The 27,024-nt window shown below is 39.8% G+C and overlaps 4 protein-coding genes across 9 annotated transcripts in view; 2 read left to right on the forward strand and 2 right to left on the reverse strand.

Annotated features, from left to right (window-relative positions):
• Positions 1 to 493, reverse strand: part of crb1 (crumbs cell polarity complex component 1) — a 26,266-nt gene extending 25,773 nt beyond the window's left edge. The window contains exon 1 of the mRNA XM_079349778.1: positions 277 to 493. Coding sequence (XP_079205904.1) covers positions 277 to 355 — 79 coding nt within the window. The 5' untranslated portion in view covers positions 356 to 493. The remainder of the gene's footprint in view (positions 1 to 276) is intronic.
• Positions 494 to 1,616: 1,123 nt separating this feature from the next.
• axdnd1 (axonemal dynein light chain domain containing 1) lies at positions 1,617 to 11,260 on the forward strand. 3 transcript variants are annotated; one of them, XM_079350194.1, is made up of 25 exons: positions 1,617 to 1,837; positions 2,415 to 2,572; positions 2,656 to 2,759; positions 2,992 to 3,085; positions 3,373 to 3,458; positions 3,557 to 3,613; positions 3,759 to 3,867; positions 4,140 to 4,261; positions 4,450 to 4,590; positions 4,801 to 4,905; positions 5,282 to 5,402; positions 5,724 to 5,825; positions 5,971 to 6,137; positions 6,683 to 6,752; positions 7,132 to 7,393; positions 7,511 to 7,727; positions 8,149 to 8,242; positions 8,716 to 8,906; positions 8,995 to 9,085; positions 9,195 to 9,335; positions 9,546 to 9,620; positions 9,907 to 10,008; positions 10,114 to 10,205; positions 10,357 to 10,496; positions 10,594 to 11,260. In XM_079350194.1, the coding sequence occupies exons 1-25, from the start codon at positions 1,768 to 1,770 to the stop codon at positions 10,707 to 10,709; spliced, it is 3,027 nt and encodes a 1,008-aa protein (XP_079206320.1). In that variant the 5' UTR covers positions 1,617 to 1,767; the 3' UTR covers positions 10,710 to 11,260. The 3 variants fall into 3 exon arrangements, with proteins under 3 accessions (XP_079206320.1, XP_079206321.1, XP_079206322.1); XM_079350195.1 differs by having other exon boundaries at positions 9,198 to 9,335; XM_079350196.1 differs by having other exon boundaries at positions 7,159 to 7,393.
• Positions 10,737 to 15,690, reverse strand: nphs2 (NPHS2 stomatin family member, podocin). Its single transcript, XM_079350201.1, has 8 exons — positions 15,612 to 15,690; positions 13,687 to 14,004; positions 13,252 to 13,355; positions 12,821 to 12,893; positions 12,567 to 12,649; positions 12,039 to 12,298; positions 11,731 to 11,806; positions 10,737 to 11,485 (listed from the first exon to the last, which is right to left on the reverse strand). Exons 2-8 carry the CDS (start codon positions 13,997 to 13,999, stop codon positions 11,276 to 11,278), a joined length of 1,119 nt encoding a protein of 372 aa, XP_079206327.1. The 5' UTR covers positions 14,000 to 14,004; positions 15,612 to 15,690; the 3' UTR covers positions 10,737 to 11,275.
• On the forward strand, positions 14,672 to 26,359 carry tdrd5 (tudor domain containing 5). Of its 4 annotated transcripts, XM_079350198.1 has the most exons (19): positions 14,672 to 15,057; positions 15,244 to 15,303; positions 16,291 to 16,534; positions 16,660 to 16,871; positions 17,753 to 18,047; positions 18,332 to 18,435; positions 18,615 to 18,698; positions 19,188 to 19,244; positions 19,560 to 19,713; positions 20,359 to 20,525; positions 20,672 to 20,886; positions 21,046 to 21,255; positions 21,338 to 21,404; positions 21,819 to 22,019; positions 22,296 to 22,430; positions 22,935 to 23,000; positions 23,605 to 23,778; positions 23,894 to 24,080; positions 25,625 to 26,359. In XM_079350198.1, the coding sequence occupies exons 3-19, from the start codon at positions 16,291 to 16,293 to the stop codon at positions 25,690 to 25,692; spliced, it is 2,640 nt and encodes an 879-aa protein (XP_079206324.1). In that variant the 5' UTR covers positions 14,672 to 15,057; positions 15,244 to 15,303; the 3' UTR covers positions 25,693 to 26,359. The 4 variants fall into 4 exon arrangements, with proteins under 4 accessions (XP_079206324.1, XP_079206325.1, XP_079206326.1 ...); XM_079350199.1 differs by lacking the exon at positions 14,672 to 15,057 and having other exon boundaries at positions 15,188 to 15,303; XM_079350197.1 differs by lacking the exons at positions 14,672 to 15,057; positions 15,244 to 15,303 and adding an exon at positions 15,402 to 15,490.
• The last annotated feature ends 665 nt before the right edge of the window (positions 26,360 to 27,024 follow it).

The following is a 27,024-nucleotide window of genomic DNA, read 5'->3' on the forward strand; positions in this document are numbered from 1 at the left end:
ACCGCTTGGGTTTTAAGATAAATCTAATGTTATATTGTAGGGTTTTTACATTAATCCAGTGTGGTTTAAAGTGATGTACTGTATGCAGTTTTATGTTCAAATAAATGTTCCATCAGTCAGCCTGAGTCAAATATGAAGAGCTGTCTGAGGGGTGATTGCTGAGCTGAGCCAAAATATCTGATTCATTCAAAAAAAAAAAAAAAAGGTGAATTTCTCATCATCAATTGTTGAAAGTCGGAAAAAGACAAACACAAAAAACAAAAAACTATCACTTACCATGTATCATGAACAACGATGTGATGAGGATTGTCCACGCAAGTAATTTCAAGTTATAGTAGCAGCGTGTTACATCCATAATCGTGCCGGGAAATCATCCTGCTCGTTGTGTTGAGGTCTCGTCATGCACGGATCTCTGTGCTTCTGAATTTGAATGCTCATCTGTTGTCAACCACAGATCCACTTGATGCACACTTCTCCTGCTGCAGGAGCACCATCAAGAGCCTCAATCAGACAGAAAAAAAGAGCAGTAAGCGTGGAGCTACACCCCCCTCCTCCTCCTCTAGTCCATTTACATTTCTGAGCAGTGGGAGGGAAAAAGTAGAAGTAGCCTACAGTGACAATGCTCAAACAGAGGGGAAACTAATTTTCGGGAGTGACATTTAAATATTATAATAATTGCTTTTATAAATGCAAGAGTAGATACAGCCTACCTTGAATTCAACATAGCTATGAGCATGAACTGAAAGACCAACATGAAGACTTTAAGTAAAAGGGGAAAGAGAATCCTGATGAAAATGAGCTTCCCTGACATGTGCATGGTCAGGGCATTGTACTCGGCTGCAGGCTGGTGAGGGAGCATTGGGTGATGTCAAGAGACAATAAAGTGCTTAAGAAGTAATCCGAAATTGGCTGCCAACCAGACACATTTGAAGCGGTTACAATGAGGACAATGGACAAATTAATCGAACTGCGTTCTGATCTGCTCGTGCTCCAACTTTGCACGTGACTTTTGCAAATCCACTTTACAAGGTGCACATGCATCTAAACTCAGCTTGATAGATTCCTATTTTTATAACTAGTAGGTTTATTCAAATTTATCCTGTTATGGTGAATTTATTTTTCTTTGATGTAGGCCTATATTTATTTATTTCCTCTCCTATTTTATTCAATTTCAATTTAACACGTTTTATTGGCATTAATGTAAAATTGTAAAAATGAAAACGTTGCTGAACATCAAACAATATGAGTTCATTTTGAAGGACTCTAAGGAAAATGAATGGGAGTTGAGTTAAATAAAAAAAATGTGCAGGTTTCAAAGTGAAAGTAAAAAATAAATTATTAAAATTTACGCCATGAATGGCCTAATTGACTAAGTGTACATCAATTCTTTATTGTTTTATAAGGGTTCACTCCTTCAAAGCTATGACACCAAGGAATTGCGTTTGGGTTTTTTTGCATGATTATTTTTTATGAAATGTGACTATTATCTCATTCAAAACGGTAATACAACAGAGTACATTGAATAAATCTATATAAAAACTATAGCATGCATTTGAATATCATAACAATCAAAAGACAGACAGTATCTGTCTCGTGCTAATAAAAAAGCGCCAAGCGTTTCCCTGGCAACGCAACCAGGAAGTTGACGCTGACAGAAGAGGGGTACAGACATTGTTTTTAAAGTGCCTTCTCGCCGATATGTCTCCATCAAAGTTTCAGACACCTTTAGCAGAGACATTACTGTAACATCTCCAACGTGAGTCCAGGATGTCTGCGTCCATGAGACCCCGATCGGCACCGAGTTCATCGAGGTCGGATCAGGCTCCGAACAGCACAGGTGATGTTTACTTTACAGTCAGTGCGGGAGGCCACGCTAGCTTCATGTTACAGTGCTCGGCGAGCAGTTTGAAGACAAGCAAACAAACGACGAGTTTATGTGCAGGAAACGTTTCTCACACTGCAACGGCACCCACCACAATATTACTGTTGATAGTATGATGACAAATGTCTGTTATGGTGATGACATAATGTTTGATCATTAGAGACGAACACAAGTCAGGCCATAAACCCTGCAGCTTGACACATAATGATGGACGATAGATTATATCAAAATAACTTTAAAGATGGTAACCATTCATATTGAACGTTTCATTGGTCATTTTAAAGAGTAATGTGTTCTTAATGTAGCGTAAATAATTCACAAATGTTTAAAGTATCCTGACCATTTTACTGTTTTACATCTTAAAATATATTTCTGAGGTCAATACTTTCCACTACCAGTTATTTCTACCAGTATTTTTTTCCATCGAAATGTCAGACTTTGAGAGACATACGTGAATATTCTGTCTTCTTGTGAGAAGTGAAAGGTTTGTCAGGTTAGTTTTGCTGTTTGAGTTTGACTTCCTTTCCCTCAGTGGCTGAGCTGAACTGTGAAGTCCCAGCAGAGATCAGAAAAACACAGCTTCCTCCCGTCAACGACCAGATCATCCCAGATGAACTGCTGGTCAGCCTTTCCTCCACTGTCTGTAACAGGATTACTCTGGGTCACACTGCACACAATCGACACTGCAAGGTACATTCAGTCCCCTTTCATTTTGCAGACGGCTATTTGTTGATATCAGTTTTGCTAAGATTGTTTTATTGCTTTGTATGCAGGGCTGTGGAATCAGGCGGCCAGATGCCGTCTGGCATCACTCCCTCGGTCGCAAGAAATACAAATACTTTCTTGAGCAGCCAACATCTGTAACTGGAGCCGGCAGGTAGATGTACAACACATATAATCAAAAACTATGATGTTGAAAACAAGATGTCTTTCAGATTTTGCAGTAAAATTGAGCTAATATATAGAAACAGTGCAAAATAATATTTCTACTAGAAATAACAAAGGAAGAGGTGTTGTGAAGTTTAGGTTTTGCAACCCACAGAACACCTTAAAGGGTTTAAAGTGTGTGGGGTTTTTGTTAATTGTGTGTTCTGATTGGGTCCACTCAGGGACATATCCTTCCTGTGTGATGCTGTTGTAACCCAGAGGAAGTCAGAACCTCTCCCACCAGTGACTGACAAGAGTAACACTGGAGACACACAGGTGAGTTGCCTTAACCAACCTGGTTTTTCTAGTATTACTATTTGGCCTAGTGCTGAAGGGCTTCCCTTCCTTTGCTGCGCTTACCCAGATGAAGTAAACTTAAAGAACATTCAGTGATTTGCTGATTTTTTCCGTCTCTTTTTTCATCAAGACGAGTCAAAATACTGTATACCTTCACTTTGATATTACTGGAGGGATAAACATGCAACTGTTTTGGTCTTTAAACATGTACTTTGAGAGACAATTATACTGTGTGAGGTGTAATTTAAATTCCTTCTGTTATTCAGAATGTATGCATCACTGAAAGTCTGATACCAGAAGAATATCACATTGTGAAAAACAAAGGGCTGCGGAGCCTTGAGCTCTATGAGGAGTGAGTCTGTTTCATTCTAATGATCCACTCATTCATGTTAACCAGAAAGCCACAATTTAGTTTTTCATATCAACTCTTGCGTTGCTTCTTTGTCTCAGTGCGTTCACAGTTCAGCTGCAGGATGATGATCAGAAGCTCAGGGTCTTCCCATCGCTGTGAGTTCATGAAAAGGAACAAATGCAATTTTATTCTACACCTTATTGCACGACTAATAGCCTTGGACCATCAATGAGACCAAGTCTTGGTGAAATAAAAGCTGAATGTTTCATGCAAATGTGTGTCTATGTCCCCTGTTTCCAGGAGACCCAGTGGCAGACTAGAAGTGGTCCAGCTGATGAGGATGATGGACGACATGCTGGCGAAGGCCGGCGTGGATCAGCAGAGTGAGGAGCTGACTGAGATCTCCCAGGTAAGACAAGCTGACCTGTATAAGTACACAGGCTGCTCTATGCCTTCATGGCTGACATTAGTGCTGATTCACGCAAAGTAATAACAATTATGACCTGTCTGGTCAAAAACACAATGTACAGATCAGGAATATTTGTGTGATAACCTTGAAATTCTAATATTTTTGCAATTTAAAAAAAAAAAGAAAAGAAGAAGAAGCCAAATTGCCAAGGTAGGCTAAACGAGTTAAATCCATCTTTCCATATCAGAACAGTACAATGAATTGTCTTGCAGATGGAGCAATTGTTGGAGCTGGTGCAGGTTGAGCAGAACATCTACAACATTGTTTTCCATGAACTGATCAGACAGGTCAGCGTGAGCTGCTCAGAGAGAGGACAACTGCTCGCCAAACTCAGGTTTGAAGCCAACAAATTAGGAGAGGATAAGCCTAAATGATAAGCCTTGGTGAAAATAAATCATTTTTGTCACTTCAAGTTGATTCTAAACATAAGAAAAAAAAAGATAACTACTAATTGAAATGTTCCTAAAACATTTCCATTGGTGCCCTCAGGAAATATTGCTTCTCTTTTATTTGTGTATCCAGACAGCGCTATCAGTCTCTGATCGAGCGGATCCCACGGCATCTGAAGGCTCTTCACACCGAGGCAGTGGCACAGCGGGCTCTTGACCGCCGGCTAACTGAGGAGATCCACCACATCAAGATATCCATGCAGCAGCTCAGCATGTACGTACAGTGGCTCAGGCTGCCGGGTTCTGATGAATGAGATTAGCATGTGTTGTTAAGAGCTTAGATGTGTCCACTGAGGGATTTTATTTTTAAAGGAACTTGTAAAGAAAAGCAAAACAGAAACTAGAAATGTGTGTGTATGAGCGATGTGTGTTAGATCATTATTTGTGAGTCTTTGTAATAATGTGTGGTCCTTCCTCTTCACAGGGAGCTTTCCAAAATCCAAGAACATGATTCCTTTGTGTCCCAGCAGGCGGAGCTCGCTCATCGGCAGCTGGCTGGAGCACTCGATCAGACTAACACCAGCGCAGAGTCGGTCCATTTTAAGACCAAACCAAACTACTTGTCATCTTGTCAAAGTCACATTTTCATGAAGTTGATGCATTGTTTGTCAAATTGTTTTCGTGATACATTTTTCCAGCTTAAACATTAAAGAAACTATCTGTGCATTTTTCCAACAGAAAAATCTAATTTTTCGCAGATGCACTGCTCTGCCCTCAGTGTTGTATCTTTCCCAAAAGGCAGTCTAATTTAGAGACCAGCAACATTTTATTTGAGATCAAAAATATATGTTTTTATGACATGTTTTCCATGGGAATTAAATGCAGCAGCACTTTGGTAATTGAGCAGATGTTTGAAAATTGTGGATTGGTGTTTCTTCTCATATGGTCCATGTGATTTTTCGCAGTATGGTCCAGGGATACCACGAGCTATATGAGCTGCAGAGGTGTCGTCTTGAGGGTCAGCTGCTCCAGATGACTGAGGAAAGAGACTACTGGAGCCAGCTCACCTTTTGCCTCGCCCTCAAGGTGTGAGAGCCATGAAGTATTTATTCCTTTAACCGGACCCTCCTTGTTTTAATAAGTAATTGATTCACTTTGCTTAGTTATAGCCTGCTCTATTGGAGCCCCAGTTTACAAAACAAAATTGTTAAAGCACATGATATGACAAATCTTGCCTATTTCTAAATAGGCAAGATTTTATATAATGTTAAGGGTTTTAATGTTTTAAAACATACATCAAATTAACCTCCTCAGGATGTAAGAATTCAGTTTCTGTCAAAGATACAACATCAAAGTTTTTGAAACTTTCTTTTTAAAATGTTCAGTACATATTTCTTTGTTTATCAGGTGATCAGTGTGAAGAAGCTGCAGCTGGTCAGTCAGCTGCACATCACTGAGCAGAGCTGGTCAAGAACAGCAGAGCACTGCGTCCTCTGTCTGTCATCAAAGGTAACCGTGCAGTTCTTACAGCTATATATAATCGCATAATGTACTGCTCATGGAAAACACTCTTTAAGTGCCACACGTGACTCTTTTGGAACATGATAGCTGGTTCAAATGCACTCTGACTATGATAGTGACCATCCTGCTGTAGGACACGGAGGACCTGAATTTCATAACACAGCTATGTGACTATTGGAAGGAGCAGCTGACTGCTCTGGTGTCTCAGATGAAGAAGAGCGAGGGCTTTCAGTGTGAACAGATCACTGCCATCCAGCAAGGCATCAACAAGTGGCTCACCTTCTGCATCGCACAGACCAAGTAAAGACAAGTTACAATATCAAAGGAGGTTATGCAATGTTTTTTATCTATTATTATAAAGCATCATTAAATAAAGAACAGTACACTCCATTACAGTAACATTTTTAGATGATAGTATGAAAGCATTCATATGTCAACACATTTAATGACAACCTTTTAAAGCCTACTACTAGTCCCTACTACAGCTGATTACCAAGGTGTGTATATATGGGTATCATTATTGTGATCATTCAACCTCTGGCTAATTACAAATCTAGAGCATATGTAAGGCTCTTTAACCTACAATTCATTACAAATCTCCTCTGTAATGTTTGAGTAATGTATTGGCAGGTATTGTGTGTGTGTGTTTGAAATGTAGTCTTAATGCCATATAGTCACCAGAAAGCTCTCCATGATGGACTATAGATGTGGTTTTCATAAAAAGTATTATCAAATGGTAGTCTTGTATTCTGTAATGTTGAGTAAAAGCCTTCAGTATGTTTTCCACTTTAAAGAAATGTTCTATCCTGTCAGTTCACCTAAAGATGCTGTCACTCTATTTCAAGCTGTCCGGACCCAAAATATGAGACAACGTCACTGGAAAAAATCCATGCTTATTTGAAGGAGTGGTCAAATGTAAGAGATTTACTTACTAAGTGTGTGTGTTTCTTGAACATGAACATGGTCATCGATATTATCTATTTGATGTATCTCATCTTTATCATCTATCTTATGTATCGAGTCTCTCCATCTCATTATGAGTTCTGCGTCATCTATGTCATACTCTAACATGTATGGGTCCTGGGTCCTGTCTATCTGTCCCTCATCTCATCTCATCTATCTCATCTCTGTGCAGCAACGCTGGCATGTTCATGGTATTTTTCTTAATGAGGACATGCTAAAGTTGACATTTCAAGCCCCATTTATTTTAAATCGATTAATAGTCTGTTTGTTTAGATTATGTTCCTCCAGTATGTCTAACAACATGCAGTATTTTTCTCTTGTTTTCTTGAAGTCTTCTCTGTATTCTGTTTCCCTGAAGATGCTGAACCAACTGTGTGAATGCTACCAAGGTGAGAAGCTACTTGACTGCCAGCAGACACTGGGTGAGCTTTCCTGTGTTCAGGAGAGACGGCTGAATATGTGCCTCGAGCTGTTCAGACGACACCCTTCCCTTGACGGTGAAGCCAGTGAAGACCAGCACACTTTAAGAGAGCTTGACAAGGATATATCTGAGCTCCTCAAACAGCTGGACACACAAGTCAGTGGAGAGACTGGTGAGGGCTTCATGAGACAACACCTATTTCTTTAAAGATCTGTCTCTTTCTTTGTTATTGAACGGGTCTCACTCTGGGATATCAAGCGATGAAACTGATTCATAACATGCTTTTAAGGGATCCACGGACAGATCAAGTCACTTCAGGTTTCCATGGAATCATGGGTTTCAAAACTTGGTGGAGTGATTGACCGGCCAGAAATGATGTCCATCTTTGATTGGTCAAAGCTGGAGAACGCTCTGCACAAATGGCAGAGTTTAGCCGAAGAAGCCTTGAAGCACTTCACCGGCGTACAGGCAGAGGACAAGAAGGAGACAAATAAACCCCTCATATTGTAAGTTGTCCATATGATGGCATTAATATCCTGACTATGTGAACATAACTAATGCTCCTCTCAGCTCTTTGTACTTTGTATGCCAACATGTCTTAAAATAATAAGTTAGAACAGAGACTGCAAGTCAAATAAACTTCTCCTTTTCTTCAGGATTTTGTTTTAAAGTTTGTAGAAAGTTTTATAGGTAATGAAAGGTATTTCGTATTATTATGTTATTCAGGAAAGGCCCATTTTCTAGTTTGATTGCCCTTAATTTGTATTATGTTAGACAACTGAATTCTTTCAGATTTTACATATGCTACTCATTGTTTGTGATAATATTTGATTACAATTTGGGTTGAGTTTCTTTACCGAGTAGATCAGACTTGAAGAGGAATATAGGCTACATGTGTATTTATACTATCATGGTTTGTTCACCCAGTAAAGTGGCAGAAGATGTGCTGCTCAAAGTGCAGGCTTTAATATCCAATGTGTCCAACTTCACTGATGGTGAGAACCAGCGACTCAGTCAGGAGGTAAGTACAAACCAGAAGTTCTGCTGAAAATTCAAAAAAGGCATTTCTTTAATCTTTCCACTTCTTGTATTCTCTTTCCTCTTCTCTTTCTTCTGTCTGTCAGTTTTACTTCTTGAGCTTTTTATGCAGCATGGCTCTAAACCACATTTCCTTTATGGATCTTTAACATTTAACCATCATATTTCCAGGTAACTCCTTCTTTAATGCTTTATTGTTTTTTTCTCAGTTATTTTTTTCTCTGTACAACCTTCCAGTTACTGATACCCTGTAACTGTTCAGTAGGATTAGCTCTCCTGTTTCAAATTCTTAAATATATATATATATATATATATATATATATATATATATATATATATATATATATATATATATATATAAAATCTCTTACCAGAGCCAATGGGATTTCAACCAAAATGGTTTTTAGAACTTTTTGACTGAGCCCTCTTGAGTATTGGTGTTTCTCCTCCTTCCAGCTTACTTCTATTCACATGGCTCAGACCCGCTGGATGTTGGATCTGCTGCTTCTCATGGTACCTGACCACAGCGGGGACCAGGACCAAGCAAAGGAACAGCATGTTACAATGAACATCTCACTGCAGACATTGGATGACGATGCTGACATGCTGGCTGATAGACTGGACTATTTTTCCAAATATATGACCAGGTACCAGAATTTTTTTTTACCGCCCATTTTTTTATAACTGATATTTAACCAGGATCTACTCAAATGAGACACTTGTTTTTGACTCCAGTTCTTGCAAGTTGATTCTGGAGGCGAATATCCAGCAGAACCAGCATGAAGCTGGAGGTGAAAATGAGATGAATGAATACAAAAAGCTTCAGGTGAGCAACCAGGGCTGCATGTTTCTCAGACTAGGGACCCCAAATTGCAGTTAAAGGTAAGTATAAAGTAAACAACATGCATTTTTGTTTGTTTGTTGTCTGTCTTCAGAAGGAGTGCACTGATTGGGTGGAGACTTGTAAAATCCTGCTCTCAGGTTTGAAGGGTCCTGTGGAGCTGCCTGTCACACAGTCTGACCCCGCCTCCATCTGTGATGCTCCAGTTCCTCCAGCAGACAACATGAACACTGTGGTGAGGAGTCAAACATATTATCAGGACAGATATAATCATAAATATGTAAAACTGGCATTAGTGACCAAATGAACAGGATCACAACAGTGCATGTTAATATGGAATTTATGAGCGATGTATGAGGACTGGAAGTGACAAAAGAATAATGTTGTTCGACGGGTTGGTTAGGGCTTGAAGTCATGGGGATTGTATGTATATTTGTGTTTTTAGATAAAAGGAGAAGTTTCAGCAGAGCCTGAAGCAAATAGTGATGTCAAACAGGAGCCTGAAGCAGAACAGAGAGAGGTCTGCACAAGTTAAAAAACTCAATTACATCCTTTTTTATACAGTTAATAATCAAGGTTAAAGATTTTTTTCTACCAAGTTTGTGACCGCTGTAAAGTCTTAAAATGTCAAATTCCTTAGTAGTTGAAATATTTAGTATTGCCTGAAAGACAGTAATTTATAAAGATTAGAAAGTTGTGTGTCATAAAGAAAAAAAACAACAACATGACAACCATCCAAAATACTTATTGTACCCTTGTTTAAAACTGGTTTTAAGTATAAGACCATTGTTGTTGATGTCCTGCAGGGGGAGCTCACTGTTTGCGAGAGTCCAGTGGTGAAGCAGATTGGCTATGATGGACACATTACAAGTAGAAAGCTGGAACAGAGCCGTGTTCACCTAAATAGGGTCAGGCAATTAAAGCACAAACCTTTTCCTCACTCCAAGTACCTCATTGTGTCTCACTGCCTGTCTGTCTCTCTGATCATCTGTCTGTCTGTCTCTGTCGAGCAGACTGAGGTGCTGGTTATGTCTCCAGATACAGATGATGCCCAAAGAGCTTTTAGTGATCTGACTACAGTAGGATTGCTGCAGCAGGAACTGCGGTAAGTTCATGTTCTCATCACTAAATGAAATGATTGATTTGAGTTTTAAATCTGTTTTTACTTTATTTCTATTTTTTGTCCAAGGTGGATAGTTATAGTTATCATATCACCCAGACCATCAATGTCAAAGTCTTCTTCTTGTATTGGTCAGTGATTCAGAGCTAAAGGGCCAGAGTGCCGAGCAGCGAGCCCTGAAGGCCGAGGAAGACCTGCAGACAGCGTTGAAGAAGATTCAGGACCTTGAGAGACAACTACAGGCTCAGCCCAGACTGGAGCCCAAAAGTAGTGAAGGTACAAATCACACAAAATAATCTCACAAAGACCAGTGTAATCCAGTGTGACAGCATGTAAGGTTCACGGAGGTTCATGTCTTTTTTTTGTAATTCAGAGAGGAAGAAAACCCCGCCACCTTCAACACAACCTGCAACACCCCTATCTCCTCAACAGAAGAGCACAGCTGAAACCAAAGCATCGAGCAGCAGCAAAAAGACCAAAAAACGATGACAGGACAACTCTTACAACTCACCTATCTATTTGGCTGATTGTCCAGCTAAAGTCGGCTGAATCACTTTTAGGGTTTAATGTATGCTTCATGCAATTTCTCTTTGTTTGAACTCTATCACAGTCACACCAATAAAACCAGTAAGGGAAAACTAATGGAGTGGCGCAGAAGTTTATAAAAATGCTATACATAACTATTTTAAAAAAGAGAAGAAGAAGAAGCATTGTTTACTAGCCGCTCCATCCAAGAATAAAATATTTTCAGTATTGGCTATCCCATAGACTGTAACCTACTTTTAATGGAGTGACCTACTGTGTTTGCCTTAACTTGTGTTATGACTGCATGCGAAGATAAAACAGGTTTGATTTTCTCCTTCCAAATAGCAGTTTCTGCAAACATTACCCTTCAAACAGTAAAGACTGCCTGGACTCCAAAGCACTGAGGGAAACCTTTATTTCACTATGAACGTGTCTTTTTACTGGTACTTAAATACAAGTTCTGAGAACTACACATTCATTAAGTAACTACAATAAAAAGGTTTTGCAAAATCTCATCTGAAAAGGTCCTGTCACATCATTTGCGAGTCTGTCTCTGGATCTCGCTCTGTCATCACTCCCTCTCCTTCCACAGCAGGGGGGGGAGGGGGTGGCAGGGATGAGAGGTCAGGGCTCATGCTGATGAGATCTGTGGGGAGCGGAAGGACCAAGGCAGGATGGAGGAGACGGAGGGAAGCCCTGAACCCCTCCCAGACATCTCTATCCCCGTCTGCTGCTTTTCCCTGGAGGTGAGAGTAAAGATGCTTGAAACATTTTTTTTTACTTTCTAAAAACTGAGCATTACTGTCCCTTTTTTCTATCTACTGTATCTTTCTTAAGTTTTGCTTGAAAAGCATATAAAGAAAATGAAGGTCAATTAAAGTAGCTATTTTATTGGAAACTTATAAAGACACACAACCGACATGGAGAAGAGAAATGCTGCTTTAAGAAAAATAAACATTAAGTTAATAACTGCTGCTATACTCACTCTGGCCTGTTGTTTTTTGGCCTCGGCCTCAGCAGCCAGACTCTGCTGTAACTCCACTGGAAAACTGAGCTCATCTCTGACAGAAAATCCAAAACAAACCTGGTCAGCAGGATGATCACAGTCTACTACAAAGCTCAACAATGCTCTCTTCTGTTTACCTGTTAGGAGAAAAACTTCACATTTTTCAAAAACACTCTTACACCTCTGTATTGTACAAATCATTTCTCTCTTGGTCTGATTTGTCTTTGGCCTTTACGTTTACAAACATAGTAGTAGGTATGAAGATATTATTGTATCTTCAGTCTTACATGTCTACTCTTTCCACCCTAATGCCCCAGCGGCATGCTGCAGAGTCAACAACCGCCTCAATCTGCTGTCCGATCCTCCTCCTGTGTAGCAGGATATGGCTGAGTGTATGTTGGGCAAAAGTGTCTCTGACCCCGGCCTGGACCAGAGTCTGCAGCACTGTGGTCAGACTGGATAAAGCAGAGCTGCACAAAGCTACGTTCTCTATCTGGTAATAACACACTGCACTCAGCTCTGGCCTGAGCAGGTCCTTTGTCACCACCTGAAAAGATAAAATTATCAGTCAGCTGCAGTCAAACCTTTGTCAGACTGTGGTTAATGGTAAAACAAAAGCACTGTTTGACATTGATGAAAGAAAGTCTAACTGGAGTGTAAATTATTGTTAATTCATTAAAGTAAGTGGAGAGTTTGATGTCTTCATGGACTTAAATGTTTCAGTTTCTTTTCAAAGAAAGAAAAGTGCATAAACAGCCGTCGGCTAAATCAGTTTAAAACAGTTTTTACTCAGAGAGGACAACATGGTTCTGTACCGTATGAAGAGGAACCTTGAGCATTTTCAGTCGGATGTCTACTTTGTGACAAACGTCTAGAAATGGGAGGTAGAAAAGAAGGCCTGTAGAGAGGAGAGTTTGTTTTTTGGAGTTAGGATTCTAAACTTCATTTAATTTATTTTATTTTTTTAAAGAAGAAATAAACTGTAGAAATCGTGCAGATATCATATGAATACATTACTTAAGACTGGCACATCTTTGAACATAACATATCAAATGTAATAGGTTACAACCTGGTCCTCTGGGTCTTCCCCTCAGTAGATGACCCATTCTGAAGATGACAGCCCTCTCATGCTCCCTCACTACCTGTCAATCACATTGACAGGATGTAAATAAGCAGCACTTATAAAAAGAAGAACATATTGGCAGTACATGTCTAAATGATGATGGGCTAAATTTTATATGACAAAATTAAAAATCTCCAAATATAAGTACACCTTTTTATGTTTTGGTTGCATCTAGTTCATTTAATAAGGAATGAAAGGGCAGATATCATGTGAACATGCTGACTGACAATCTAATGGGGCCAATTGAATGCAACAAAAAAAACTGCCAAGTTCTTTCTGTCAGGGTTGAACAGGTAGATAATGCGTTTTGATAGTTACAGAGATAACACTGGTGACAGCCTCTTAGATTGTTGTGATGTGTTTGGTGCTATTCTTACTTTGACACAGAACCAAATGGAAAGAGGAAAAAGGAAGAGAACCAGAGCCAAGACAAAGACCATGAGCAGCCACTCAAACACTCCCAGGTTCTTGCTCTTCAGTCCTGCAAAGACCCACATTACCCCGTAAATAATTGTTTCCTTTTTTGTTTCACAACTTCTAAATAAACACAGTCTCTTTTCTTTTTTTATTATTATTAATTTCATGTATATATATCTGCACGTGTATACAGTATTGATATGCGTGACTGTGCATGTGTGTGATAATACTTAAATAAATAAAATATGCATGTACCTTTATGCATATGTTCTTGTATTTATGCGTGCATATACTGTATGTACATATTGATGAAACAAACTCAATTGTCTTGCCCTTTATTCAATCATTTATTTACATATTTAGTTTTCCAGGCTTTTCTAAAGACTTTCACTCACCCTCCTCCTGCTCTGCTGCTTCCAGGAGTCCCAGGTTCTCCTCCTTGACCTCCTCTCTAACACTGTCTATATCCACCACAGTAGTCTTCACATTCAGGTCAGTCTCCTGCTCCACCTTCATGTCATTTGCCTCTGACTTCCTCTTCTGCAGCCTGTCTTTCTTTGAAGATACCGCCTCGGGGACCCAGCCATCCTTGGATGGCCTTTCTATGTGACTTCTGCGAGGCGCAGAGGATCCACTCTCCCTCTCCTTCCTTGGCATCAATTTGGGTCTTGGTGGAAGACTGGGACGGATATTGAAAGAGTCCTGCATGTTGGCTTGAGACTCTGCAATAAGGAGCACAGGATGGATGGCTGTTCAGCTTAATGGTTTAGAGGAAGGATGCCTTTTTGGAGAAAAAAACAAAAAGAAAAGTTGAACTTTAGAGTCTTTACTGTATTTTGTTCCGTAAGTGGCTGGGGAAGTGTGGCCGTAGTCGGTGTTGCTGTCGAATCAGAATGAGGTCAAAAGTGTGGGAGTGGGGAGTGGGACTGCAGTGGGAGTGTCACTTGACTCCCTCTCTGTTTCATATAACGCCAGGTTATGTATTTCCTGATCTCTTATCAAAGCAACACTGAAATTAAAGACAAGCTAAAAGAATGACATTATGTAAATATAGATTATAGATATATAGATTAAGGAACTAAAATTACAACTTCATTTCCATGTCTACACACATTATTTATCTTGCAGGGTCGCATGGACTTTTGGAAAGGGCTTTTCCAAAATCTGTTGGTCACATACACAAGGACTGTTCTTTAAAATCTTATGGGGATTTTTACAGTTGGAATAAATTGTATTTGTGGTACACAGAAACAAACTTTTTTCTCTTCATGGGTTCACAAACAAGAGCTGATTTACTTTTCTTAAAATTCCCAGGCTATGCTTTCTACTCATACAAACTCATGTTTCTATGTTGGTTTACACATAGGGTTTCTATCTTTTCATTTAAAACCCTAAATAATTGTGCGTCTTGTTGTCTTGCTTTTGATTTTAGAAAAAAACAGTTCCATTTAGAAAGCTTTATCTTAAACTCGAGCATTTAGAATTTACAACAAGTCATGTAAGTGGGACTCAGGGAGTCAGAGTGCTTCCTTAAGGGGAATGTGCTGACTCAGGCCTTTCATATCCAAAGAGCTGATGCGGTTTTACTCTGCTTTTACAAGCTCCCCATTGGCTCTCTAATTACACAGATTATTTATTCTGCAACCCAGGCCACAGATTCTTGTTCTTTAGAAGTTCTTAGTCTACTTTGTCCAAACCCAGGCAAATGTTTTCTTAAACAGGCAGGTGAAATGTGACTGCCATTTTTAGGCCTACACACAACTTGTGTAAGAGTGGTTATTGTTTGCTTGATAGGCTATATTTAAATAAATCTAAATGCGTTGATTGTCTCTAAACTGTCTGTGGGTCTTGGTTTAAGATGTTTCCACATTCCGCTGTAAAGTCAGCACGTGTGAAATATCTGAGCGTCGTCCAACGTTCATCTCATAAATGTATTTTTTTTTAAATCTTAGATAACCAACCTCGTGTCGAATAAACGATCTTTGTTTGAGAGCTGCAGCTGAGTCAATGAGGTTTGTCTTGCATTTAATTTAACTTTACGAGTCGACGCGTACTGAAAACTTCTTCGTCTTATTCGACTAAATACTTGGAAAAACATTTGGTTGTTTCCCGGTCACGGAGGGCTGAGGGCTTTGTCTCCTTTTTTCCACTTTTTAAACTGGACTCGCGAACTGTGGTCTGCTAGCAACAGGTGTGAAGGTAAATGAAGCGCCACGGCCACAACACATCTTTGAGGTAAATTTGGGTTTAATGATTATTCTGGTGCAATTTCACAAGAACGAAACGTGACTGTTTAATTTGTTCAAACGTGACAATAAACCTGCAGTGAATGGGCTTCTTGCACGCAAGTTAGAGGTTAAATTTAACCCAAAGCCATATGCAATGTGCCTGTACTGTTTAACCCCCTTTTTTATTGTCTACGTTTCTTGTAGTTTCATTGCACCTGTTTAATTAATAACATAAAAATGGAAAGAACATGCCAAATTAACAGAGCAAGAAAGACGTTATCAGGTTAAGATTTAACAGTCTCAATTTGAGGTCATAACCTTGTCTGATGGCTTTTTATTGTTTTGTTTTGTTTTGGGTTTTTTTTTAATCTCAAACAGAGGATAATGTTTTTTTTGTTTTTAAAAAAGTTCTGAGGCACTCAGAGGGATAAGTATAGAAAGCCTTTAATTCATCTTGGCTAAAAGTTCATAAAAACATGCCAACATGTTTCAGCCATATAGACCTTTGAAGGCATTTTTTAAAAGCTTCTTAGTTGGATCCCTGAACTGAAGAACACCAGAAGGACTAATTATCAGAATAGTTTTCAACAGCCATGCAGCACTCCATGCCTATGCTTTTTGAATATCATGTCCGTTTAAATGACGGGTGTTTAAGGAGTTTTTGCAGCAACGATAAGTATCCAAGCAGTTTTAAGTTGCTCTTGAGATTTGTGGCATTTTCCCTGAATTCTTCTTTGGTTGAGTTTTTTTTTTTTTTTTTACTTTCTGTAGATGTCAGCAGGCAAGATGAGCCAGGAAGAAGTTTTGGCAAAGTTGAAGAAGGATGTGCGCTCCTTGCTCATTTCATCCAAGATGGGCCTGGACCCTGACAGGCTAAGGCGAGACTATGTCGCCATGTTGGGACATCCCATGCCCCTGAAAGTCCTGGGCTTCAGAAACATCATGGATATGGTGAAGGAGATGCCTGATGTGGTTTCAATCAACTTCAGGCCAGATGGCAGTTCATACCTAAAGGGTAGAGCATCACACCCCCATTCAAACTACATGTGTGCTTAATTTCAGTAGTAAAGGATGAGCCTTGCACTACAATACATTTGTATTGCAAGTGATGATCTAACGTTTACATTTACACCATTGCAGCTGTAAGTGATGAATCCACCCGAAACATTGAAGAGCTTGTTGCCAAGCAGCGCACAGCCAAGACCAACAAGAAGGTTTGGAATGGAGGTTCGAGCTACTTTTCTTCTCTCTACAGTCACCCAGTCACGTCTGCGGTCCTTCCTAGAAGAGGGCGTGCTCCTGTAGCGCTTCCTCCTCAGCTGAGGGCACAACTCCGCATCCTGCTCTCCCAGGTATCACTTGAAAGTATCTTGTCAGATTATTATTTTAGCACTAATCAATTAGCAAAATGTGAGTACTAATCTAAACTGTTAACTTGTAGCCCTGTTTACACCTGAGAGATCTGACCATGCACTGCCATCATTTTAGGCATACATGCAGATTGCAAGTTGCATAGTGGAAGTAGTAAGCCATATTCATAGGTTATTTAGGGCACATTTGTTCACGTGTGTATTATCAGGGCTGCTTAGTCTCTGTTCAGTTTAAAGATTTGGTCAGATTTATTTTTATTTGTATATAATTTGACACTCCTACTCTTTCTGTGATCATTGTGCACATATAAGGGACCTTCATATTATGTTTCTGTTTTCCAGTCTTCTCTTTCTGCTCTTTAGTTAACAGTGGAAATGTCCAGTAACACATAGCATTTATATAAATGTAAAATCTGTCGTCAGGTGAAGCGGGATGATTTCATGATGACCTCGTCAGACATTTTTAAAATACAATCCCCTCGTGCTCTCTCTCCCTGCTTTGAGTCTGCATCACAGTTTTCACTTGATGTTTCTAAAGGGTTGATAAAGATGATTGTCTATTTGCGAGTAAGGCTGAGAATTCTGGGATTCTCGTCCCAAGTAGTCTCCCAGCGCCGACAGCTGTCCACTTGTGGCTGCTTCACCGTAAACACAAGATCGTACAAGTTGTAAACGGGGCTTGAGTTTTGCAGTGTAACAGTCGATCATCCCTCCGAACCTACAATAAAATAGAGGTTCTTACCAACTGTTCCGTTGACATTATTTTATGAATAGATCTGATTGTATTTCTAACGGGATGATTTCACTCTGTCACCATAGAATATATTCCTGTTTCAATTTTTAATCCAAACACTCCCAACCAGTCTCCGCTCAGATTGTCCGACCTCGAAGGCTGCTTCCTGCGCTGCTTTGGACACCCACTGCGTGTCCAGAGCTACGGCTTCTACTCCACTAAAGAGATGCTGGACATGGCGGCTGACATGATTGTTATCCAGCAGAGCAGGCTGGGCTCGATTCTGAGTCTTAGAGAACAAATGCTCCCCAGGTCGCTGCTCAGACCCTTCAGGACTGGACCAATAAAGTCAGAATGTGCTACACCTGGCAAGTTGAACTCGAATGAGCCAAACACCAGAACTCAGAGGCCAACAGTAGCCACAGGTTGGTTTTTATAGAAAATTGAGGCAGGCTTTAAACAATATCACTTTCTTGAAACATCGTTTCAATTACATTATTACACATTTTCTATTCTTTGTAATTTGCTTGGATATTTGCTTGTTCTTTCATGAGATAAATTCTTTGATTTGATAGCAAGAGATGTGCTCCTCATTTTTAAGGGCTCTGTTGTTTTCATTTTTAAAATATCTTTGTACGGGTTCACTCAGGTAAGCAGTGTCCTCTAAACCAGTCCCCCACTTTAACTTAGTTGGGTCCTGTCATTAAAGATGTGACATCTGTCGGTAACAAGCCACGGGCGGCAGAGAAAGAACAGGAAACGGATCCACAACTCTGCCAGGAAGGTCAGCTCTTTCAGAAACGTGTCCTCAAGGTTTGTGTTTATTTCAAATTGGGAGCTTTTGTTGACTCATTGTGTGCATTTCATCTGTCTGGTGTTGAACCTGCAACCTACTGAATAGCATGTGGAAGCATACATTTAAGATACACTTATGTATCACAAAAAATGCATCAAGAAACTGCAGGAAATAAATATGTCAAATTTTACACCAGCTTGAAGAGGACCTTCGCAAACAAATCATGGAGAATGGAGTTGCTGGCACCATTAGCCAGGAGCTGAAAGACAAGCTGCGAAAGGTCAGACCCTCATGCTACTTAAAAGGCTGATCTCTAAATGACTTAAAAGCAGGGTTGGTCATTTTCTCCAGATACTCGTTTTAAGATTTTGGTTGAAATCGTCTCCAGGTCCTGACAGAAATGAATAATTCATGTGCTCTGATAAAAGGAAGAAAGAAAACGTGCCTCAAAGGACCAAGCATGCCTCCCTGTCTCCCTGCTAGTTCTCTACCAAATGCATCAAAGCATGAGCTGAGCTGAGCTCTGCTGCTCTTGTGCGTGTGAGTGAGGGGCGTGGCTTTTGAGGGAGCACAGAGGGGAGAGGGAGGTTGAAGACGGAGCACTGAGAGAATGCTACTTTCAAAATCATGCTAGTTTTCGAAAATGACCAACCTTGCCTTTCAATACATATGCTTTGCTTTCATAGTAGGGATTATTTTTGGCTGATAGAAGACTGCGAAGTATGGTCACAAGTGATGTAATTACTTTCATATGTTCTTGACTCTGCAGGTTGTAAGTCAGACCCCTGGTGGATTGTCAGTGCACAACCTGCCAGAAGAGTACAAGGTATAATACAAGAAGTCCTCTAATATTTCTCTCCCATGCATGGTGTCACAGGTGTTTTAGAAAACTAGTCATGGTTACCCAGAGCTGAAGAAGGCATTCAATCTAGTTTTTATTTTTGCTTCTTGTTTTTTTTTAGTGTCTTTAAAATCTTAAAAGCTACTGGCTCAAATGTACCTGAACCGTATAGTGGCAGAAGAAGTCATCCATTTCTCTTACAGTGATAGAAGAAAGAAGCAAATGTAGGACAGTACTCCCCTTTTCTTTTTTTTTTTTGCAACTTTGTAAATCCAACCTGTGATGTTTTTTGCTCCTTAGAAGTTTTTTGGCGAAGACTTGCCGTTGCAACAGAGCGGCTTCGTCAGTGTCACAGAACTGGTCAGCGCCATGAGTGACACCTTCCACCTAAAACATGACAGCGGACAGCAATGGATAGTCATGGACATACAGGACAGTGATATTTCACAATCAGGTGTGTGAAAATAATCCAGTTTGTGTCACGTCACCAGCTTTCATACAGGCTGAAATGATTTGATCATCAGATGTGATATGAATAACTTTTATTATGGATGTATTTTGCTGAAGAAATTGTGGAATCACTTATCTAATAAGGTGGTCACACAGTGCTATAAAGTAAAGGTTATTATGAAAGTGTGTTATTGTGTTACCATGCCATCCTCTTCCTTTCTCGTTAGGACAGCAGTCTCAGAGTCAGAACATCACATTTTTTATTGCCAAGTACATTTACGAGGACTTTGTCTTGGTGTGAAAGAAAAAACAAGGTTAAAATAATGAGTACTTAAATAAAATATGAGAAGCAATTACCAATATATGAAATATAAAATAGAATTTAAAAAAAGCCAAATATAGAGAATAAAAAACAAAATGTACAAAAGTTGCGTATAGATAATAAATATAAAGTCCAGTGAGTGTTATTGTAACACACGTTACATGACTGTGATAATAGTGTGTTGTTCTTGCTAACAGTGTTTATTTTTTATTTTTATTGTATCATTTTCTATTACAACACATTTTTGAGAGTTGTCTATGATAAAGTAATATTCGTGAACAATATCTTCCACCTAAGCAGTAGATGTGTCTTTTTCTCATTTATTAGAGTCGAAGGAGACTGAGAGCTTTGAGAAGGGTCAAAAGCTGACTTCAAGGAGCTTCTACTTCAGCTGTGGAGAGTCTCCTTGGGAAGGCACACATGAAGAACACGATGAAAATATCACAGCTGACGAGGAGCTGGAGATCAATAATAATTCCAAGACACACAAAGAGGTTGGGCTGCATCTTTTTAGTCACCACATTTGACATTTCCAATCAGCCCAAATCCAGACTCATGATTACACGTGTCTTAAAATAACACTGAATCTGAGTTCTGTGAAGCACTCACAACTCTCCCTTTGTTTTTGTGTTGCCGGCAGGTGTCTGAGGTGTACCCTGCCATTCAGGTGCATTGCAGCTCTGCAGTGCCCCTGGATGCAGTGCAGAGTCAGCGTCTCCAACCTCCGACTCGCCACGCTGATCGAGAGCTGATCCAGGTCCTGGTGGAACACGTCAAGTCGCCTTGGGATTTCTACATACGCTTCATTGAGCCTGATCGCACCAGAGCTTTGGAGGACATGATCATCGAGATGAGGTGGTGGACATGTTCGTGGTAGTCTAGTTAAAACATTCCAAATCACATTTACTTCTTCAGTGCTTCAGCATAATTACTTAAAACTTGAGTTCCTTTGCTTGTCTTCGAAGGTGACATAGTCTCTGTTTCTCGTGTTTCCTCTCCTCTTGTTTCACCTAGACGATCTTACACATGTCCCGAGGTATCAGAGCGGTACCGGCTCCCGCAGCGATTTGTCCGACGAGGTCAGGTCTGCTGCGTGTCGCCCACAGGGATGTGGTTCTACCGTGTGGTGATCCATGAGATCATCAGCCCCACTCAGGTGGAGGTTTACTACGTGGACTACGGCACGATGAATGTGGAACAGACTGCCAACCTCAAGTTCCTCAAGTAGGGGGCGACACAACTGCTGCTAAGTTCATCCTGGCCTGTTTTTTGGATCCTCTCTGAACTTCATATCTCTTTTACTCAGATCATGTTATTCAATCCTTGGAGCACAAGCTGTCCCTTCGTCACTTGCTGGAATTAAACCATCAACTGTGAGTCGGATTTCTACCTGATAAGACGACTGATATACAGAAACAACTCACTGACAAACGTCTTTTGATCCCAGTGTGGTCCGATGTGTCTAGCATAGATCCTGCATTAGTGAGCTGACAGTTAAATTTCATGCGCTTCCCTCATCCTGCATTTTTATAAAAATCAATGTCACTGTTTAATTGGTTCCCGCCATGATTAGATCTGTTTGAATATTAAATTTAAGAAAAAAGAAAGAACAGAACAATGATAAGGTGCACGCTATTTTAAAAAAGTAAAACTGTGTTGTATTTTTTTTTTCCTCCTCGCAGCCTCTCAAGTTCGGATCTTGTGTCTGCTAAGCTGCAGAGGTGACGAATTGTTGCGTGATCACACATCTGAGAGACTGAAGAGTGTTTGTGGTTTGCCTCCTGCAGGGCAGCTGGAGCGCTGAGGCCATCGTGTCCTTCAAGAAGCTGTGTTTCGATCGCGCCCTGGTGGGAGCTCTGTATGGTTACACCGGAGATGTGCTGCAGATCTACTTGTGTGACACGCGCACCGATAATGATGTTTACGTCCACACCGTCCTGATCAGCCAGGGCCACGGGACAGCCTGCAGCCCTGCAGCCAGTGCTGCTGTAAGCCACACACACAAACTGAATCCTTCCCCAGTCATGTGAAATACTCGGTTTGATTGACTGGCTGCTGTTTTTTCATAATAAGTCAAAGAAAAGCAGGCACAACTATTTAGCTTACAATTAAGCCAGTGTATTTAATAATTACATATACTGACCATATCAAAGGGAGTACCGGCAGATATTATAGTTGGCATCATGAAAACTCTGGTCGATGTTGAGAGCAGCGATACAGCAGTTGTTCTGTGCAGACTTGTATTTTGTCCTTTCTTTTGTTAGCTCTGCACCCATCTCAGCCCAGCGAGTCTCTATTTGGGGAAGGGGATGGCTGACCTGCCAGAGGTAGGAGAAGACACTAACGCGTCCCCCGAGGCTGCAGGCGAGCTCGAAAAATCCATGTCATTGTCTCCAAAGGTAATTATCACAAACGCGTGCACACGCATGCAAAGAGATATTTGAGATAGCTGCTGCTGTTCTGTGTTCAAATCTTTTGGATAGCAGTACAGCCAAAATAAAGTTTAATGGCTCTGCTCAGATTTGAGCTCACACTTGTTCCTTATCTTGCAAGTGCACACTTTGTGTCTCTTCTCCTCTTTCTCATCCGATCTTTTATTTGTTGCTAGAAAGCTTTAATTCTCTACTGCCCATAGCTCTTATCTTACCAGCCATACTGTACTGTCAGAGCTGCAGGCTCATTGCTACACTACACAATGGAACACACACACACACACATTCAAGGGGGGTTGTCGTCCAATACGGTTCAACCCTGTTCTGAAGGTCACATCTTGGTGTTGGACAATAAACAATAACTCAGACTTTTGCATTACAAGATTGTGACTCTGGTATGGAAATGAGTGCAGTGTTCTTTAACTGAACAAACAGGAAGGGGAATATTAATAGTGCAACTGTCACTAACAGGTTACAGAAGGAGAGCTTCCTGCCCTTGAGTTTATTGGAGACCAAGAGACCAGCACTCACGTCCAGGTTGGCCCGGCTGACACTCACATTTTTCACTTAGAAACCACTACAGCCTTTCATGTGTTCAAGTATGTATCTCGATAAGGAGAAGAAGAAGAATTGACATCATGTGAATTCTTTCGTGACACTATTCAACAACAATGTGATTCAAACGGTGTTTACATGAGCGAGCATAATGTTAGTCTTAATGTTTCACCATTTCACATTATCACTTATTTGTTTTAGTTCGATACTACATTTGAAACTGGCAAAACACAATAATTCCTTTTAGGTTATCAAAATGTGAGTTTTTATTCATCCTTAACGTATGTTGTACACTGGAAAAACAAGCTTAGCTCTCGCCTATGTAGTTGAGCTTGTTTATGGGTGTAAAGCTCGTTTCAGATTCCTCGATATTTCTGATGCAGGTCATACAGGAATCATAACAATCATATCCATGTACATTAGGGTTACTAGTTTACTGCTGTTACAAAGATGAAAATACACAACCTTTTGTAGCTTTTGTACTGAAGCTAATGGCAAACGCAGATTAATCATTTCAACAAAAATGTAAAAAAAAACAACAAAAAAAACCACCACTGAAAGCGTGTCATTGTATTTTCTTTTTCAGGCTACAGAAGCCAACCCATTCAACGCTCTGCTTCATGAAGAGTCGGACAGCGGTGGAGATTTGGATTGGGCCATGACCAACAACTTGCCTTCAACCAAGACCTCCAGTCCTCTTGCCCCCCCTGATCTGATCCAGATGGAAACAAGTCCAGCTCACTGTAAAGCTGATCTTAAAGTGAGTCGTGAATTGAAATGAGGAGACTCTGTGGACTTCAGTGTTTTTTGAAGCGAGCATTTTAAAAACTAAACAAGAAATTGTATTGTCTTATTTGTTTTTTTTCTTTGTTAAGGAATCGTTACACTCGTCTCAGACACGGACCTTGACTCCTCAAACAGCTCTATCCAGCACTGATGTCGACTCATGCTGTCTGATGTCAGAAGAGCCGCAGCACAGGCCAAAGGATGCTCGCCCCTTTTTTGAGAGGCCGTCTCCAATCCTGAGGACCTTGAGCCTGCACACCCCCGACCTGAACAAGGGTAAATTCATCCACACACACACACACACACACACACACACACACACACACACACACACACACACACACACACACACACACACACACACACACGTTGCTTACTTGTTTAGAGATAAAAATTGCACTAAGTAATGAGTTAAAAACCTTAACTAGCAGTCATAGGGAATATTGTTTTCCTCTATCAAATAGATAATAGATCAACATCAGAAATTCTACATAATTAAATGGGTCAAATGGCTTTTATTTTACAGTAAAACTCGATAAAAATGTCAATCTTAAAGTTGAAAGATAACTAAAGCCCTCATGTACACACAAAGGCAATGTGCACACTGTTGTTTCTAATGGGATTATACAATGACCTTCATTAACCTGCACATGTACATAGAGAAAGAGAAGCCTTCAATGAGATTAGTCTGCGTGCATGGATGCAGAGATGGCATATTGATTTCCCTCCTGCTGCTTACTCTGGTAGACGTTTCTGTGCTGAGAAGCTGACAAAAATTAAATTAGACATGTTAGCCGTGCCATTTGCCCAAACAGGCTTTTTTCCCCCCACTGCATTGTATTTGTGCTGATACACATACACTCCACTACGCTGCTTTCCAAAGTTTAATGTGAAGAAGCAAAAATTAAATGGGTCAGGCAGATTTATCTGGAAATAATTTCTTATGAGCTGTACATAACTGTTGCAAAGTGCATTACACAGCCGCACAGATTAAAACCCATGATAAAAACAGACTGAGTGCATGACGGATAAGACAGTGAGAGCCCAACACAATTATGTGAGTACATTCAGATAAAACAGACTAGACTTCTTCACTTTTATACCTGCATCTTTTCTCTGTAATGCGTCTGTAAGCATGCTCAGAATAATGAATCACTTCTCAGAAACCTCACATTAAAGACATTTCCCTCAGTGAATGTAAAATCTACACCATTATTTTCAAATGCAAGTATTAGGACTTGTTCTTGTCTCTGTTGATGCACCTATACCTGAGTTACTCTTAAAATATATTTTTCTACTTCTTGGTAATCCTTCGAGCGTGTTTTCCAAATAAGCTACGTGATTGGAAGTATTTCCACTTATGTCAGTTCCTTTTCTTGAATCTCACTGGAACATGACTTACAGACAACATGTTGCTGATCTCCCAGAGACAATGTGAGATTCCTACATTTAATAAAACATTTGACCATGAAAAAAGTTTGTCCAACAGATAACTTCTTCCGCCCATTAAATAAACTCTTCTCTGAATCAGCAGTTTGGCATACTAGCTGCCAGCGTTAAATTGAAGTAACACAACAAATGCACAATCAGATACTGACATCAGTGCATGCTGAATTATTTTCCTATTGGCAGATGTCTGAGTGGATACACGTCCAGATGATACATCTTTCACTGTCTTTATTTAATGAGATGTGTCTGGATGTAAACTTCATGCAATAGAGCTTTCAAATGTGACTTAAAACAACTCAAAATAAAGAACCTAAGAACAAGAATAGCTGAGTCTTATACTAATACAAGTCATGTGTTATTCTGTTGTCCAGGTGTGCCCATTCCTTCTTTCCCCCTGGGGAACTCTGGCATTTGGTTTCCTCTGTTTGGGGTGAGATAGGTCAGGCGTCTCTTATCCACCAAAGAGAAAATGAAACCGACCCCCCTGAATGATTCAATGAGAAATAAGGAGTATTGAATCCATAATAGCTAAACAGCTCAGCTGGAGGAATTGTTTAGTGAGACAGCAGCGGAGTTATGTAATGACTGAAAGTGCTGAAACCATTTTATAAGAATTTGATTTTCATGTCATTTTAATGTATTCTAGATAAGTTTACATTCAATGTTCAGCTTTGTTTAATGTTATTTTAATTGTAGCGCTTTTTCTATCAGGAGATCATAAAGGAAAACTTAACAGGACATTGTTGGTTGTCCTTCTGTAAAGGTTTTTGTTAAAAAAAATTAAGAACTTTTTTTTTTCTTTGCCTGATGTTTCTTTTACCAGAAAAAGACTATTCTCTGTGATTTATTGAAATGGTTAAATGATCTACATTTTAACATTGTGTTCTGGACAGGGTTAAAACATTTCAAATGATGTTAAAATAGAAATGACACATGTATGTAAAAATTGCTTATTTGATTTTGGCAAAAACATTTTATTTTATAGATTTTTTTTTTAGGAGGATTTCATTGTCATTAGTTTTTAATATTTTCAATTAGATTATAAATAATAGCATTGTTTTTTCCTCCACGACTAAAGAAATTAAAGCAAACTTTGATAATGTGGAGTCCTTGATTGTGGGTCTGAATCCTTTGGAGTTCCCTGTTCTATTACTAAGTGATCTGTAAGACATCAAACTTTCACAATGCAGGTATTGGTACTGTAATATCTGATCAGAAAAACATTGGCCTTTATGTACCTCACATGCCCTCATTAATAGAGCTCAACAAGATTACACAACCTGCACTTTTAACACTGAAACACAACAAACTACTATTGCAAATGCACACACATTGCAAGGCATGCATAAAACAGGCTTGGTTATGTAGTGTATGACAGTGTATGTGGAGGAGGGGGGGAAGGGATGGTAAAGCAGATGTGCAGGAAACCTTGTTAAGAAGGAGGGTAATGTGGTTGCAGCTGAATTAGCAGCTAACAGCAGAAGGGACTCAGTATGCTAGTTGAGGCATGGAGGTCTGGTGTAGCTTTTTCTGTGATTTTTTTTCTATGACCCTCGAATTCAAGAAGATTGAAACAGAACAATTGGAGAAAAATTTAACCCTGCATGGAGTGGACTAATAAATAACCATTTATACCAAATGTGTTTTTTGAACCAGGCTGTGAAACAAGTTTATCTAAACTTTAATATTTAAACTTGGGATCTAATGGAGCTTGTTGCATTTTTCAGGCAGCCTTTAGTGGACACTTGATGAATTACAGTTTTTTGGCATT

This window comes from Symphodus melops (genome assembly GCF_947650265.1).
Source record: "Symphodus melops genome assembly, chromosome: 8".
Lineage (NCBI taxonomy): Eukaryota > Metazoa > Chordata > Actinopteri > Labriformes > Labridae > Symphodus > Symphodus melops.

What these genes read in the sequence shown, in the direction of transcription:
- axdnd1 (XM_079350194.1), top strand. Translation starts at nt 1,768, where the DNA reads ATGTCTGCGTCCATGAGACCCCGATCGGCACCGAGTTCATCGAGGTCG. An exon ending in CAACTGCTCGCCAAACTCAG is followed by an intron (nt 4,262 to 4,449) that starts GTTTGAAGCCAA and finishes TTGTGTATCCAG; the next exon opens with ACAGCGCTATCAGTCTCTGA. An exon ending in CCTTTTGCCTCGCCCTCAAG is followed by an intron (nt 5,403 to 5,723) that starts GTGTGAGAGCCA and finishes TTTGTTTATCAG; the next exon opens with GTGATCAGTGTGAAGAAGCT.
- tdrd5 (XM_079350198.1), top strand. Translation starts at nt 16,291, where the DNA reads ATGTCAGCAGGCAAGATGAGCCAGGAAGAAGTTTTGGCAAAGTTGAAG. An exon ending in TCCGCATCCTGCTCTCCCAG is followed by an intron (nt 16,872 to 17,752) that starts GTATCACTTGAA and finishes ACTCCCAACCAG; the next exon opens with TCTCCGCTCAGATTGTCCGA. An exon ending in TGAAAGACAAGCTGCGAAAG is followed by an intron (nt 18,699 to 19,187) that starts GTCAGACCCTCA and finishes TTGACTCTGCAG; the next exon opens with GTTGTAAGTCAGACCCCTGG.
- nphs2 (XM_079350201.1), bottom strand. Translation starts at nt 13,999, where the DNA reads ATGCAGGACTCTTTCAATATCCGTCCCAGTCTTCCACCAAGACCCAAA. An exon ending in CCATTTGGTTCTGTGTCAAA is followed by an intron (nt 12,894 to 13,251) that starts GTAAGAATAGCA and finishes TGTGATTGACAG; the next exon opens with GTAGTGAGGGAGCATGAGAG. An exon ending in TCAAGGTTCCTCTTCATACG is followed by an intron (nt 12,299 to 12,566) that starts GTACAGAACCAT and finishes TTATCTTTTCAG; the next exon opens with GTGGTGACAAAGGACCTGCT.